Source organism: Perca fluviatilis, chromosome 5, assembly GCF_010015445.1.
Source record: "Perca fluviatilis chromosome 5, GENO_Pfluv_1.0, whole genome shotgun sequence".
Classification (NCBI taxonomy): domain Eukaryota; kingdom Metazoa; phylum Chordata; class Actinopteri; order Perciformes; family Percidae; genus Perca; species Perca fluviatilis.
In genome coordinates, this window is record NC_053116.1 from 42,121,475 (window position 1) to 42,139,141 (window position 17,667).

At 43.1% G+C, this 17,667-nt stretch overlaps 1 protein-coding gene across 2 annotated transcripts; it reads right to left on the minus strand.

Annotated features, from left to right (window-relative positions):
• Nucleotides 1-6,768: 6,768 nt before the first annotated feature.
• LOC120558559 lies at nt 6,769-13,184 on the minus strand. Of its 2 annotated transcripts, XR_005639141.1 has the most exons (4): nt 12,679-13,184; nt 11,954-12,253; nt 7,028-9,613; nt 6,769-6,941 (listed from the first exon to the last, which is right to left on the minus strand). XR_005639141.1 is itself a non-coding variant. In XM_039799608.1 (3 exons), the coding sequence occupies exons 1-2, from the start codon at nt 13,132-13,134 to the stop codon at nt 11,960-11,962; spliced, it is 750 nt and encodes a 249-aa protein (XP_039655542.1). In that variant the 5' UTR covers nt 13,135-13,183; the 3' UTR covers nt 6,769-6,941; nt 11,954-11,959. The 2 variants fall into 2 exon arrangements, 1 of the variants encoding a protein (XP_039655542.1); XM_039799608.1 differs by lacking the exon at nt 7,028-9,613 and having other exon boundaries at nt 12,679-13,183.
• Between the last annotated feature and the right edge of the window lie 4,483 nt (nt 13,185-17,667).

The following is a 17,667-nucleotide window of genomic DNA, read 5'->3' on the forward strand; positions in this document are numbered from 1 at the left end:
TCGAGTAAGATTTTAAATGTTGAGTGTTTTTTCTTTGCCTTCAGGTTTTCATTTGAAGGCATGGGAACCTTTAGTTTCTTGTGCTAGTATTTCCTGCTTCTGTCTCTGATCTTTTACCCCTGTGAACACAAATGCAACACAACGCTACCATTTGTGGAGTGACTGTGGCTCTTCAGCATTTTTTAAATAGTGATTCAATACATAAAAAAATTAATAAAGCAAAGCTACGGAAGCCCTGAAAGACAAAGGGACCATTGTTGGCCAAAACCTAAGTTTATCTCGTATGTATGAGATAGTTTAACCCAAGTCAGCGCCTATACACAGTTCCATTACGTGTAGTAGGGGTGTTACGGTTCATGAAAAAACACCCGAACCGCTCGGTTCGCTAGTCTCGGTTCGGAGCATGTGTGTACCGCACGGTTCGTCAGTCCACTGTTAATGTGCCCACTTTATACACCTATGTTAAAACACTTACTGAAAATGACGAGCGGGATGGGCGTGACAAACGCAACCCATGGCAGCTGATTGGACGATCGCGTCACATGGGTCTGGCTGGTCCCTAATTTCAAAACAAACTGTCATGGCGGCTCGTTCAGAATACGATCTCATATTGTACTAGAATAGTTCACCGAAACGTGTTTCTGAAAACATTTTAAGCGAGAAATAGGCCATGCAGTTGCTGAATCTGTCTTCATTTCAGATCGACAAAGGTCAGTTTAAAAGATTTTCATCAGATTTTGAGAGACACCGAGCCGACCGCTCCCCTCAAGTGGAGTGGGGGGCGCTGCAGGTCCGTCCATTGACCTGCAGAAATGTCCCGTGGGAGAGGCGCTGCCCAGAGCTGGAGGATGCGCCAGCGTCGTTTATAGTCTGGTGTGTGGGAACATTTGGGAAAACAATATAGAACTGCCACTGTGTGCACGTTTTGTGCAACATGCATTCAATATGCTAATTTGAGCTATATGCTGAAGTATATTCGGGAGTGTTAAAGAAAAAATAAGAACCGTACTGAACCGAAAACCGTGACCCTAAAACCATGATACGAACCGAACCGTGGGTTTTTTGAACCGTACCACCCCTAATGTGTAGGCTATATATTTTCAAGAAAAGTCTGAAGGAAAAATTGCTTATAACATGATTGGTGAATATTTCTTAATTGTTATATTTGTACTGGGATCATCTGTATTTTGTGGTATGTGTCTGTGTTTTGTCAATTGTAAATTAAGTTTTTAGTGTCAAAATATTCTCTGTTGTATGATTATTGTTATCGGGCCCCCTCTAAAAGCTTTTAGTAGCTTATTTGGGGTTCCCCATTTCATGCGGCCTACATATGATCATTATACCTTCTGAAATTGTGTTTTAATGATACGATTATATGGTAAATAAATGATTAGAACAGTTGATAACGCATTAACTGTCGCAGCTCGCTGGGAGGAGAGCCGCCCGACGCAGCTCGAGAGATGTTCTCAGAGTTACAGAGACAGTTAGACCCAGCAGCAGTGGGTCAGACCTCTAACATTAGACCCAGCAGCAGTGGGTCAGACCTCTAACATTAGACCCAGCAGCAGTGGGTCAGACCTCTAACATTAGACCCAGCAGCAGTGGGTCAGACCTCTAACATTAGACCCAGCAGCAGTGGGTCAGACCTCTAACATTAGACCCAGCAGCAGTAGGTCAGACCTCTAACATTAGACCCAGCAGCAGTAGGTCAGACCTCTAACATTAGACCCAGCAGCAGTGGGTCAGACCTCTAACATTAGACCCAGCAGCAGTAGGTCAGACCTCTAACATTAGACCCAGCAGCAGTGGGTCAGCGGACCGCTAACATTAGACCCAGCAGCAGTAGGTCAGACCTCTAACATTAGACCCAGCAGCAGTGGGTCAGACCTCTAACATTAGACCCAGCAGCAGTAGGTCAGACCTCTAACATTAGACCCAGCAGCAGTGGGTCAGACCTCTACTATTAGACCCAGCAGCAGTAGGTCAGACCTCTAACATTAGACCCAGCAGCAGTGGGTCAGCGGACCGCTAACATTAGACCCAGCAGCAGTAGGTCAGACCTCTAACATTAGACCCAGCAGCAGTGGGTCAGACCTCTAACATTAGACCCAGCAGCAGTAGGTCAGACCTCTAACATTAGACCCAGCAGCAGTGGGTCAGACCTCTAACATTAGACCCAGCAGCAGTGGGTCAGCGGACCGCTAACATTAGACCCAGCAGCAGTGGGTCAGCGGACCGCTAACATTAGACCCAGCAGCAGTAGGTCAGACCTCTTAACATTAGACCCAGCAGCAGTGGGTCAGACCTCTAACATTAGACCCAGCAGCAGTTGGTCAGACCTCTAACATTAGACCCAGCAGCAGTTGGTCAGACCTCTAACATTAGACCCAGCAGCAGTGGGTCAGACCTCTAACATTAGACCCAGCAGCAGTAGGTCAGACCTCTAACATTAGACCCAGCAGCAGTGGGTCAGACCTCTAACATTAGACCCAGCAGCAGTGGGTCAGACCTTTAACATTAGACCCAGCAGCAGTGGGTCCAGTGGACCCAGCTAACAACTAAGACCCAGCAGTAGGACGGCAGACCTCTAACATTGGACCCAGCAGCAGTAGGTCAGACCTCTAACATTAGACCCAGCAGCAGTGGGTCAGACCTCTAACATTAGACCCAGCAGCAGTAGGTCAGACCTCTAACATTAGACCCAGCAGCAGTAGGTCAGACCTCTAACATTAGACCCAGGCGCAGTAGGTCAGACCTCTAACGTTAGACCCAGCAGCAGTGGGTCAGACCTCTAACATTAGACCCAGCAGCAGTGGGTCAGCAGACCTCTAACATTAGACCCAGCAGCAGTAGGTCAGACCTCTAACATTAGACCCAGCAGCAGTAGGTCAGACCTCTAACATTAGACCCAGCAGACCGCTAACATTAGACCCAGCAGCAGTGGGTCAGACCTCTAACATTAGACCCAGCAGCAGTAGGTCAGACCTCTAACATTAGACCCAGCAGCAGTGGGTCAGACCTCTAACATTAGACCCAGCAGCAGTAGGTCAGACCTCTAACATTAGACCCAGCAGCAGTGGGTCAGACCTCTAACATTAGACCCAGCAGCAGTAGGTCAGACCTCTAACATTAGACCCAGCAGCAGTGGGTCAGCGGACCGCTAACATTAGACCCAGCAGCAGTAGGTCAGACCTCTAACATTAGACCCAGCAGCAGTGGGTCAGACCTCTAACATTAGACCCAGCAGCAGAAGGTCAGACCTCTAACATTAGACCCAGCAGCAGTGGGTCAGACCTCTAACATTAGACCCAGCAGCAGTAGGTCAGACCTCTAACATTAGACCCAGCAGCAGTAGGTCAGACCTCTAACATTAGACCCAGCAGCAGTAGGTCAGACCTCTAACGTTAGACCCAGCAGCAGTGGGTCAGACCTCTAACATTAGACCCAGCAGCAGTGGGTCAGCAGACCTCTAACATTAGACCCAGCAGCAGTAGGTCAGACCTCTAACATTAGACCCAGCAGCAGTAGGTCAGACCTCTAACATTAGACCCAGCAGACCGCTAACATTAGACCCCAGCAGCAGTGGGTCAGACCTCTAACATTAGACCCAGCAGCAGTAGGTCAGACCTCTAACATTAGACCCAGCAGACCGCTAACATTAGACCCAGCAGCAGTAGGTCAGACCTCTAACATTAGACCCAGCGGCAGTGGGTCAGACCTCTAACATTAGACCCAGCAGCAGTAGGTCAGACCTCTAACATTAGACCCAAGGATTAGACCCAGCAGCAGTAGGTCAGACCTCTAACATTAGACCCAGCAGCAGTGGGTCAGCGGACCGCTAACATTAGACCCAGCAGCAGTAGGTCAGACCTCTAACATTAGACCCAGCAGCAGTGGGTCAGACCTCTAACATTAGACCCAGCAGCAGAAGGTCAGACCTCTAACATTAGACCCAGCAGCAGTGGGTCAGACCTCTAACATTAGACCCAGCAGCAGTGGGTCAGCGGACCGCTAACATTAGACCCAGCAGCAGTAGGTCAGACCTCTAACATTAGACCCAGCAGCAGTGGGTCAGACCTCTAACATTAGACCCAGCAGCAGTTGGTCAGACCTCTAACATTAGACCCAGCAGCAGTTGGTCAGACCTCTAACATTAGACCCAGCAGCAGTGGGTCAGACCTCTAACATTAGACCCAGCAGCAGTAGGTCAGACCTCTAACATTAGACCCAGCAGCAGTGGGTCAGACCTCTAACATTAGACCCAGCAGCAGTGGGTCAGACCTTTAACATTAGACCCAGCAGCAGTGGGTCAGTGGACCGCTAACATTAGACCCAGCAGCAGTAGGTCAGCAGACCTCTAACATTAGACCCAGCAGCAGTAGGTCAGACCTCTAACATTAGACCCAGCAGCAGTGGGTCAGACCTCTAACATTAGACCCAGCAGCAGTAGGTCAGACCTCTAACATTAGACCCAGCAGCAGTAGGTCAGACCTCTAACATTAGACCCAGCAGCAGTAGGTCAGACCTCTAACGTTAGACCCAGCAGCAGTGGGTCAGCAGACCTCTAACATTAGACCCAGCAGCAGTAGGTCAGACCTCTAACATTAGACCCAGCAGCAGTAGGTCAGACCTCTAACGTTAGACCCAGCAGCAGTAGGTCAGACCTCTAACATTAGACCCAGCAGCAGTAGGTCAGACCTCTAACATTAGACCCAGCAGCAGTAGGTCAGACCTCTAACATTAGACCCAGCAGCAGTGGGTCAGACCTCTAACATTAGACCCAGCAGCAGTTGGTCAGACCTCTAACATTAGACCCAGCAGCAGTGGGTCAGACCTCTAACATTAGACCCAGCAGCAGTAGGTCAGACCTCTAACAGTAGACCCAGCAGCAGTAGGTCAGACCTCTAACATTAGACCCAGCAGCAGTGGGTCAGACCTCTAACATTAGACCCAGCAGCAGTAGGTCGGCAGACCACTAACATTAGACCCAGCAGACCTCTAACATTAGACCCAGCAGCAGTAGGTCAGACCTCTAACATTAGACCCAGCAGCAGTGGGTCAGACCTCTAACATTAGACCCAGCAGCAGTAGGTCAGACCTCTAACAGTAGACCCAGCAGCAGTAGGTCAGACCTCTAACATTAGACCCAGCAGCAGTGGGTCAGACCTCTAACATTAGACCCAGCAGCAGTGGGTCAGACCTCTAACATTAGACCCAGCAGCAGTAGGTCGGCAGACCACTAACATTAGACCCAGCAGACCTCTAACATTAGACCCAGCAGCAGTAGGTCAGCAGACCTCTAACATTAGACCCAGCAGCAGTAGGTCAGACCTCTAACATTAGACCCAGCAGCAGTAGGTCAGACCTCTAACATTAGACCCAACAGCAGTGGGTCAGCAGACCGCTAACGTTAGACCCAGCAGCAGTGGCTAGCTAGTAGGGATGGCTGAAGTGAAACTGACGTTCCGAAGCTTTGCCGAGATCCCGAAGCGCAGATGTTTCGAAACACTGATCCGAAGCGCGATTCAAAACACTGATGTCACGTGACTACGGCTAAATGAAACACCGGAGTGTTTCACTAGTGTTTCAACCAAAAGGTGGCATGGTCCGCCAAATCAGCGGTGCTGATTGACAGGGTCGGGAACACACATCGCACATCAGTATTAAAGTGAAGTCAACGCACCTTGACCTCGTGGGTTTTTGTGAGATGAGTTTGATTTTGAGATAGCGGATATTTGGTGATATAGTGACATTCAAAGTGCGAGTTGTTTAGTTATATTTAGGCTCACATTTAAATTTACACATTGACTGATAGAGTAGAGACAGACAGAGTATAGACCTACATACAGTGACACATTAATAGATAGATAGATAGATAGATAGATAGATAGATAGAAAGATAAATAGATAGATAGATAGATAGGACAGGACAGTTTATGGGAACGCGTTAATAATTTTATCTGTAAAACCCAGATTATACATATACGCTAAATGCGGGAGCTGATGCCATAGCTGCGGAAGCGAACCCCCACCCCCCCCCCCCCCCGTTTGCCCCCCCCTCCTGATCCCCTAACTTACTGGAAAGAGAGAGCAGTAATCTTTCCTCATTTGTATGTCCTTGCTAAAAAATATCTTTGCATGCCAGCAACAAGTGTCCCTTGTGAGAGGATCTTTTCAAAGGCTGGAGAAATTATCTGTAAAACACGAAGTAGGCTAAGTCCTTCCACAGCAGAGAAATAAATATTTTTGAATGAAAATCTATAAAAATGAGACATTGTGGCTTGATTTCTTTTATTAATATTAATTTTTTATGACCAAAATAGCATTATGCACAGTGAGGAGTCTGCAAGCCTTACAAGCTTCACATATTAGAAAAATAATACAATACAATAATAAATGTTTTATTTTTTTAATGGCTCGTTATCAAGGTTGTTTCAGATCAACACCTGCCAGTGACCACTAGGTGTCATCGTTGAGACGGGTGTCAGATTGTTTCGAAGCCTCGACACAATATGACACATTTGCTTCAACTGTTTCATTGTTTCACGAAGCCTCGATCTGCCACCACTACTAGCTAGCTCATTCTCTGTAAGCGATGCAGCATAAAAGCATGACAGAACCAGCCATCCAGCCAGTGTTAGTTGGCTAACGTTATCTTGCTAACTCCGCCTTAACTTTACCCCCTCGCCATATTGTTCAGAGAAAACGAGCCGAATAGGTCAGGTTTCACAAGAACAGGTACCCAAATGCAGACCCAGACGAGGTGAGTTGAATGAACAAGGTGAGGTTTTATTTGGATATTGTATGTGGAAAAAACAGGCGAGTGCAGCTGGTGGAGCAGCGGGTGTAAGCGATCCAGCTGGAGGGTCTGTGAAGATCCAGTACACTGGTGAAGTAGACAGCTAGGCGGAGGTGCAGGGAATATTCCAGGTGACCAGAAACTGCAGACAGGAGAACAGGAGGCAGATTAGCAAAAAGGTAAAAAGCGCTAAGCAGCTGAGCAAACCTTCCACACTGACTGACATACAGGTAAGGCTAACGATCCAGCGGGGACTGGAAGGTTGGCCTGGCTTATAAAGGAAGTAAACGGTTGCTGAGGAACAGGAGTGCTGAGTAGTCTGATGAGCCACAGGTGTGTAGGCAGGAGCTGAGTGACCACGCCCACCATTGGTTTCCAGAGCATGTGGGAGAGAGCAAAAACACGGAGACAGACACCAAAACAAAACACAAAAGGAGAAAAAGAACACAAAAACTACGTTCACACACATAGCATGAAGGAGGCCAGGGTCACAGCCAGCGGGCCGTGACAGAATAAAGCTGCCACTCGTGGCGATAGCAACTTGCTTTGTGTGGATGAAGCATGAAGTTAAGTTAACTCATTTAATGGTCGTTACTACTCCGCTGCTTTTTTATTTTCTAATAATTACATAGTGAAAATTAATTTCACAGAATTGTAAAACTGTGAAGTAGAGACATGAAGGTGAGCAGCGCTGCAGTGACAGGATGCAAACAGGATACTGATGAGAGACGCAGCTGAAGAAGGAAAGAGTCGGCCTGAGAAAGAGAAACCACATGTTCTTGTGGTCGGTTCATACCAGCGTTGAGTTCTGAATACTTTCTATTCTGCAGGTGTCAGCTCCTCCAGCTCTGCAGTGCACACTGTGTGAACAGCTTTTAGTTTCTCACTGAAGCTACAGGCCTGTTGGTTCAACTACCAAAACTACAATAATATACCTCTAATCTATGATTAGATCTAAAATGATTAGGACTTAGTTCAGAGAAATCTTCGTACACAAACTGTAAAAGAAAAACAAAATAGCAACATCAGAGGTTTAGAGTATAGAGTCTCTAAGATGTGAAATGAGTAGCTGAAAACATCACTAACAGTAGATATTACTACTTGCTTAAGGGACCGTTTGGCATTTTTATGGAATGGACCACCAGAGGAAAATAGGGGAGGGTCATATTTCTTTATTCTTTTTTGAGTGGAGGGTCATCCAACTTTTTTTAGTCTAGTGGGGTGGGTCACCCAACTTTTCTATCCCAGAAATCAGCAAAATTTCAAAGTTGCTTGTTTGGTGCACATGTAGCTCCATGTAGCTCTCTCAGTATGAACCCCCCTGGCTGTTCCTCTTAGCCAAGCGCAAGCCATAACAGAATGCATAAAAAATGTTGGAGGGTCATGCCTTTTTTCCCCATTCATTTTGGACAGTTGTAGAAAAATGTATTATTGGCGAAGGGAGGGTCAAGTCTTTTTTGACCAAAGACCCCAAAACTCCTCTGGTAGGCATTTAAATAAAAAACGACCAGTCCCTAAATGTACTTTATTATTTGACAGAACAGCAGTAATAATCAGAGAGATGGAGGATTTATGTTTCAGTAAAACACAATACTATTCTGTGATTACAAGAGAAGATTTTTGGAATATCGTTTGGAAACTAACAACACTGATGATTTCTTATTAAACATAGCGTACATTAAATGCTGATTTTAGAATTAAAAAACAAAGAACAATTCAATTGTTCTGCATGATTGTTTTTTTCATGAAGACTCAAAACAGAAAACAGAACTTTTTTAAACTAAGCAAATCTAAATCATCATTTCTAGGGATGCACCAATATCGCTTTTTAAAAAAACACATACAAGTACTTACATTTGGGTACTCACCGGTACCGAGTACCAATATTGGTAATTACTGTAATGATCCCTCTGGGGTCTGAGGGTGTTTTCAGACACACAGATGATTTTGGCCTGCTCGGATATTGTTGTCAACTAGAACAACTAGTCAGTGATAGATTTACTAAACAACAGCCTTGTGCCTGGAAAACATTTAAATGATGATGGAAAAATGAACTTGTCATTAACTTGATCATTAACTTTCAAAACTGAAAATTAATAATTGATTTCCAGCGTGTTTGTCATTTTTTGCGATGCTTTTGGCAATTTAAAAAAAAAAATTGTCAAAAAAGCTTTCAAAGCTTTCTGTATCATGGTCAATAAACCAAATCTATATGATATTATACCTCATTTTTGAGGTAAAAAATCTGAAATTATGAATTATTTTGACTAATAGTCGAGACCAGAGGATGTTGAGTAGAACACAGACTGGTATATGTCCAGGTTTAGTCAGGATGCGGGTTTAAAACCATTTAAAACCTTTTTTTCAAATGCAATAAAATTGAATGGAACACCCCAAGTCAATGAAAGTAATCATTAATTTTACCTGCATAGAATGTTCTATGGAACCCATACAACATATATCCATACACCCATGTTAATTTTCTGCAATTTGGTTGAAAGAAACCCATATTTCTGATATAAATTATTTTTTCAAATGGGTCAAATTTGACCCAACGACAACACAAGGGTTAACGCCACGTTGCTATGAGGAGGTATCAGGTGTGGTATCATCAGAGTAACTTTATGATTACAAGTACGAGTCCATGCGCACAGCATCGGACCGATACTGGCGTCAGTATCGGTGCATCCCTAATCCTCATACATACATGTGAGCCAGTAAACAGCTGGATTTGATTCTTTGGGCTCAGACGTCACATCTGTGGAACATAATCAGAGTTTAGTCTCGTTCTGCTTATCATGGAGGTTTCACGCTCTGAAATAGAAGAAAAAGAAGACGGCAGGTGAGGTTAGAAGCCCTTAAATCTTCTGTTTGAGTAAACGTATCAATACAGCAACATGAGAAATACTCCATTACTTTTAAAATGTGAATAACATGTACTCAGGTCAAAGTAAAAGTTGTAGAAACTGATCATTGAGACATTTCATCTCCATGAACTGTTCTCTATATTTAAAGATCTGGGAGTTTAATGGAAACTATTTAGAAATTTAAGAATTAAATGAAAACACTGCTGGAAAAAACAAAGAAAGAAGTTGTTTCATACTTTACAAAAAGTGAAGCAATATAAAGATGAAAAGTTGGGTAAAAAATAAAAACATTTGAAAGTCTCCAGAGTGTAAATCCTGTAGGGAACTGGAGGTTATGTAATAATATTTCAGAGTAAAGGTGGCGCCCTCTAGTGTCCTCGGGAGAAACTACAGTCTGGTAAATCTCACAGAGAAGAGCAAAGATGATGAATAAGATTTCATACACGTTTAGATGGGAGAATGAAGATGGTCCTCTGGTACATATGCTGTGGGTTCTATATCTGTGAGGAAAAGGCCAAATATGTGGGGGATAAAAACGACATAAACCGTAAAGTGTTAAAAAAATGACCCCCCCCAAAAAAGCGACATGTTCTGAAGATAGTAGGAAAGCAATGAAAAACATGTTGGAAAATGGGACAAAAAAGTAAAACAAAAGTGACAAAAAGGAACATAAAGCGACATAAACAGCTAAAGTCTTGCCAAAAGGTGAATAATTTAAGTTTAAAATCTTTGTTTGAGGGATCAGCAGTCGAAATGAGTAAAGAAAAGTTAAAGATAATAGGAAAACATGACAAATATGACATGACATGTAAAACCACCGCATACAATGGTTTTGTTGTTTTGATGATGAAGTTGTTTTACAGTCTCCAGCGTAGCCATAATCTGCTGATTCATATTAAAGTCAAAGAACATGATTTGCATTTAATTTAGTTCTTTATTATTCAATTTTTAGATTATGAATTTTGGACTTTGGAAAGTTTTGGTAACCTCCCCTCCTCATTAGGTCATACTCAGATTTAAAAAAGGTTTATAATATAAACTTAGCACAAAAAGTAAGGAAATGTGTGTTTGGTAGATTATTTCACAATGCTTTTTTGGCAATAAATCGTATACCGTTGGAAAGCCTGTTTAGTTCCCTTTCAAATGGTGCCCCATTTGTAAGGAACAGGCATTTGTGGGATGAGCAGCAGAAAATTTGCTAAATCTTCTCTGCCAATGCCAAACAGCTTATTCTGCCATTGACTCGTTTGGTGTTTGGTGGATTGGATGATTGGAGTTTGAAGAAACAAGACATATTGGCAATTGAACAATTTATTCATTTCACAAACAGGAGCCTCAGTAGCGTGTAGAAGAACCATACACAGCCACACCAGCCTGGCACCTCCTCCTCATGCTGGTCACCAGCCTGGTCACACACGGCCGTGGGATGGCATCCCATTCTTCAACCAGCATTTGTCTAAGTCAGCCAACGTGGTTGTGTTGGTCACTCTGGTAGCAACAGCACGCCCAAGCTGATCCCACCAGTGTTGAATGGGGTTGTGGTCTGGACTGCTGGTTGAAGAATGGGATGCCATCCCACAGCAGTGCGACCAGGCTGTTGACCGGCATGAGGAGGAGGTGATCTAATGATTGTAGTTGGCTTCTAAGTTTTGCCTTTAAGCCTTTTGATTGTTATGTATTTATCATCTGTTCTAGCTTTTCCAACGTTTTAGACACAGATGTGGAGATAATAACGCTGTAAAATGATGAGATAATGAAAGTGAGCGAGCGAGCGAGCATCGAGGAGGATACAGAGAGCAGCCTTCCTGGAAGCTGTGCAGCTGAAGGAGTTGCTAACTCCGCCCCAAACAGCTGACGAATTCATGTGACGCTTCAGAGGAAAGGAGGTCTCATCACTCTAAAACACATTTCCTTGGTTCCTCTCTCCTCCGATGATTTCCTTGCGTCCCTCCCGTGCCTCCTCGGTGGGAGGCACTAAGACACGAGGAAGGGAGAAAAGTGGAGGAGTCGAGGAGGTCATTGAAGCAGCATGAGATGTGCAACGGCTTTGAGTTGTGTGTTCTCTGGTTTGGTGGGCGTGTCTCTCGTATACGGTCTCCCAGGTGATAGCCAATCAGCAGAGACGTGACTGTAAACTCGTGGTAATAAGAAGGCAGATTAAACCCCAGTTTCTGTTTAAATAACCTGCTGCTGCGTGTTGTCGGGGCTGAACGTGGCCCAGGTCTTGGTCTGGACTACAACGCTGATTAACTGAGTAAATACTGTGAGATTTCCTGCTGTAACTCACCTGGTCTCATGTCTCCCGTGGAGGATGTCGCTCCTCGTGTTCAGGAAAGATCTCTTCAGATGTGATCAGATCTGCAGCCACATCAGAACACTCCTCCCATCGGCTCCTGCGTACTCTGTCCTCAATCGCTCTGCTCAGGTGCTCTCTGGCTGATTTCCTCAGAACCTCCTTCAGCACCTTTTCCTCCTCCTCTAACATCAGTTTCTCAAACTGTTTCCTTCTGGAACATTTCCTCCATCCGAGAGACGCCATCAGGGCTGGCACACAAACGATAACAAAGAGCAGAAAGGAGCCAATAACCTGCAAGACAAACAACAATAAAAGGTTAGATTATCACTTCATCATCATCATTTTATTTAGGTTAATACACACATTAGTTTGAGTGATATCGAAAAAAATCCAATCCAGATATTGATATTTTAAAAATTGGCCTTTTCACCATGGATAATATGGATAATTGCATCACATGACAGCCACACACACACACACAAAACTTCAGGCTCTGCGATTAATCAAATTTTACAAAGCCATGTAGTTGAGAAAAACAATTATTTTGCACATTACGTTTTAAAGTAAACTCTTATTTTGTCTCGTGTTCTGAACTCTCTCAGCCAACATTTAAATATATTTTTTATAATATTTATTTTAGGAGAAATTCAAAATGTTCAAACAGGAAAAGTATGAAGGTGATACTCAGCCCTATAATACGAATATAAAAGGCTCACCCTGGACTTGTTCTTCAGTTCAGCGATGGTCACTCGTTCCTCTTCAGTGATCGTCCCCACGGCTTTGCAGGCCAACTGTCTCTGTTGTTCAGAGCCATCGTTCTGACAGCAGACGTACCAGTTTCCGTTGATCAAAACCACAACAACCCACAGCAGGCCGATGAACGCTGCCTTGATAATGTGATAGAAGAAAGAACCCCAAAAACTGTAGGTGTGGGTGTGTGTGCCTCGGGGCACACCTGAGCACAGGAGTCTGCAGACGCTCTGAAACGAGCTGTCTGTCCACAGAATCAACAGGAAAACTATGAAAAATGGTAGAGCCTGGTACACGTTGCAGTCAAAGACTTGTGGTTTGCGGGTGCATTCGAAGTTGATGCCAAACAGGATGAAAACGGCGATGACTGCGATGTAGGGGCAGAAACGTCCACAAGCCAAATGTATACGTCTGTTCTCCATCTCTGCAGTGCAGTTGGCATCGACTGACAGTCTGCAGCTCGGACCGTCTGAACATAAACCAACATCAGACATGCATTTCCTGTTCCTGACACGGCACATTTCAAACCACAAGTGCTGATTTGGTTTTGTGTTTTCGCTACTCAAGCATTTTCACACAAAAATAAACCATTAAGTTGCATCTTTTAGAGGTAATAAGTTGGTGTTAGTGGTGAAAAAAAAAGCAGGTAAAAAGGGACAAAAACGTTGAAAAAAGCAACGAAAATGTGGTCATTACCCGGGAGGACAACAAGTTGCATGGTCGATAGGAAGACGACATAAGAGTCAAACACAGTGTTCATTTCTGACCTCATTACAGAATAATATATAAACTCCTATCTTAAAAGGGTAATAGTTTTGTCTTCATCATAGACCCTATTTTCCCAAATTTGGTGTCTAAGTGACTGGTGGGAAAACAAAATGTGTCCAGTATTGAGGGAGAACTCTGTAACCAGCAGCCATGAAAGCTGTAATGTAACCCTACAGGACTAATGTTCAGCAGCAGTTAGAGTCACTAAAAGTTCTGTTGTTGCTGCTGACAGACTCAGATTATTATTCTAAGAGTCTGACAACATTATGGGATGGATCCCTACAGAGATAGACCTTTTAGTTAAAGAGTAAGATCCTTTTAGTTTAACATGAAACAGCCCCGAAATCACCATCACCAAACTCCACCAGACTCCATGTAAATAATCAGGACTTTTAGCGTGTATAGAGCTAGCATATCTCCACCAGACTCCATGTAAATAATCAGGACTTTTAGCGTGTATAGAGCCAGCATATCTCCACCAGACTCCATGTAAATAATCAGGACTTTTAGCGTGTATAGAGCCAGCATATCTCCACCAGACTCCATGTAAATAATCAGGACTTTTAGCGTGTATAGAGCCAGCATATCTCCACCAGACTCCATGTAAATAATCAGGACTTTTAGCGTGTATAGAGCCAGCATATCTCCACCAGACTCATGTAATAATTTCGTGTATAGAGCCACTATTTCCACCAACTCCATGTAAATAATCAGGACTTTTAAGTGTATAGAGCCAGCATATTTCCACCAGACTCCATGTAAATAATCAGGACTTTTAGCGTGTATAGAGCCAACATATTTCCACCAGACTCCATGTAAATAATCAGGACTTTTAGCGTGTATAGAGCCAGCATATCTCCACCAGACTCCATGTAAATAATCAGGACTTTTAGCGTGTATAGAGCCAGCATATCTCCACCAGACTCCATGTAAATAATCAGGACTTTTAGTGTGTATAGAGCCAGCATATCTCCACCAGACTCCATGTAAATAATCAGGACTTTTAGCGTGTATAGAGCCAGCATATTTCCACATGTAAATGGGTGAGTCTAGTGGGTTTGGTTATTGCAATTTTTCACAGTTTCATAACATGCCTTTTTTTTTTGAGTGTAGCTTGCTAGCTCAAAGTTTTTCAGAAGGGAATGGAGTTGGAGAACGGCACCACACAGAGAGAGGAAGGTGTCAGGCAATTATCCTGGAAATGTACTTCCCTAGATCCAGACTAGTCAATCAGCAACAACGTCAACAATTGATTAATTGCTTACGTCAATGTTTTAGTACAAATGGCACAATGAATAAAATGCTTCCTAAAGTAACATATTCAGTACATAAAATGTATATGTGTGTGTGTGTGTGTGTGTGTGTGTGTGTGTGTGTTTTTGTGTGTGTGTGTGTGTGCGTATGTTTGTTTTGTCTGTGTGTGTGTGTGTGTGTGTGTGTGTGTGTGTGTGTGTGTGTGTGTGTGTGTGTGTGTGTGTGTGTGTGTGTGTGTGTGTGTTTGTGTGTGTGTGCCACAGGCTGAAATGTCTGATCTCATGATCTGAAACCCATCAGGAGGAGATGGTTTTCTTTATGTCGTTGAGGATGAAGGTGACTCAGCTAACTTCCCTCATGTCAAGTTATTCCTAATAAGTGCTTTATGTTTCTGTTGGCAGATTTCTTCCTCTTTCTTAGTTCTGCTTTATATCCCGCCAGCGATAACAGACGCAGACGTTAGCATGAATGTGGTCTCATGTTTGAAGATGTGAAAATACATTTACTGCAGACATCAGCTGGATGTCTTTTGGTTTTTAAAATCTTTTAAACATATAACAACCATCACTCAGATTAAGTACCCCTGTGTTGTCTTCGGATCAAATTTGACCCGTTTTCTGAATTTCTATTTTAGAAATATGGATTTCTTTTTTAACTATTTATTTTCAAAAATTAAAACAGATCATCCATCTGTTTAATTTTGGGTGAATAAAATTCCTTGTAACTCTTCGTAAGCTACAACAACAGATCGGATCTCTACTTTCATTGAATTTTGTTAAATTTTTCAGCATTTGAAAAAGAAATTGAAATGTTTTCGAAAAAGTATCCTCTCTGAACTTTCATATAAATGAGGTTTATTGACCATGAATTCCAAAAATAAGTGTAAAACTAATAAGTTGATGTGAGAGTAGTTTGTACATGGTAGTCTAGTGAAAAGAAGTGTTCAACGGCAAAAAAGCGCCAAAAACATTGAAAAAAGTGACAAAAGTGTCAAAGTATGGTATAGTTACCATCCATCCCTGGCTTATTTTCATTTGTTAACCATTGTATTTTAATATGCCTATTGTCAGCTGGCCGTGTAATATATCTGGAAATTAGCCGTAGAGGCTAAAGCTCCTTTTACTATATAGTGAATTAAGGGGGACTGTCCACAACACTATACACTAATAAACTAAACCAAAATGTAATGATTTACATGAAGCAAGAGGTTAATTCCTCACGTCTGCACTGACGAGCATTACCTGTTTCTCCCAACACTATATATACAGTGGTCAGCTGTTTCAGGACATTTCTACAGTGGCTCTGCAGGACAAAACACAACATATACAAAACATTTTGTGTTTTGTGAAATATTTTTTATTCTTCTACAAGTGATGTGTCAGTAACAACGCCTCACCATCACACCTGCGAGTGCTTCTTGTTGACAGTTAACTGGACCAGGATTGAGATGTTTTGAGCACCAAAAGAGAAATGCAATATATTATTATTCAGATAACATTTACTATGATTGACTGCTAATCAGCACTGAACACAAAGAACAGCTGAGGCTGATGGGAATGTTATTAGTTTATTAAAAGGATGAAATACAGATAAACTCTGAATGTTAGCATACTAACTTCTGCTCTCACTACTAGCTGTAAAAAGACTAATTTGATGAAAGTGATAACCCTCATCTAACACTTGAGAGCAGAAAGATATTCTAATGGAGAAAATATAAATCACAACAGAAACATGTCTTTAAACATTACAAATACAGATACAGATTAAAGGTCAATATAAAAACTATTTACAGTATGTTGTAAAAAAATTTTATGATCATAGTACACCCATCTTTACAGCTCTTCTAATGAATCTGATGGACCTGGTATGGTCCTATGTTGCCAGACCTTCCTCTACAGCGCTGCGGAGGAAGGTCTGTCTAATCCACACAGCATTCCTGGATGGGAGAAAAACGTGCTCTGGTTTATTGGCATTTCTTTAAACTAGTGCTGTCAGTTAAACGCATTATTAACGGCATTAACGCAAAACCCATTTCAATGGCTTCAATGTTTTTATCGCGAAACTTTGTAGTTTTTTCCACATGCTGTTGCAACAACTAGTAATCTTAGAAAAACTACAACACCGCACCCGATCTATCTAGACCGGAAACACAACAACAGGCACACTGCACACACTGGTTTGGGCTCATGAGCCGGCCAAAGAGTAGCAGGCTAACGGTGGGTTTTGAGTGGATGGCGAGCGCAAGACGCTGAAAATGGATACTAATAAGATTCTAAATGGTAAGTTTACTTTTAAAAACGTTGCCAAATGGTTCCATTGACAAGACCAAGTGATGTGTGGGTGAACTGAGCTATCATCGCAGCACGTCCAGTCTGAAATACCACTTGATGGCGCAAGCACACAGCTGATGGCCGAGCACACAGCTGATGGTCGAGCACACAGCTGATGGCGCGAAGCACACAGCTGATGGTCGAGCACACAGCTGATGGCCGGAGCCACACGGCTGATGGCCGAGCACACAGCTGATGGTCGAGCACACAGCTGATGGCCGAAAGCACACAGCTGATGGCCGAGCACACAGCTGATGGCGGAGCACACAGCTGATGGTCGAGCACACAGCTGATGCAAATTCTCCCCCCTCATCAAAGCCAGGCGGCAAAGCCACAAAGCAAGTCGATCCACTTTTCCATGTTGATAAGATAAAAATAATGGGACAAAAAGAAATTAAAGGACATTTAGAATAGATAAAAAGTGTGTATTAATTGCGCGTTAACTATGACATTAATGCGATTAATCATGATTAAATATTTTAATCATTTGACAGCACTACTTTAAACCAATCACAATCGTCTTGGATGGTAGAAAAACGTGTTCTGGTTTATTGGCCATTTCTTTAAACCAATCACAATCATCTTGGGCGGGGCTAAGCACTG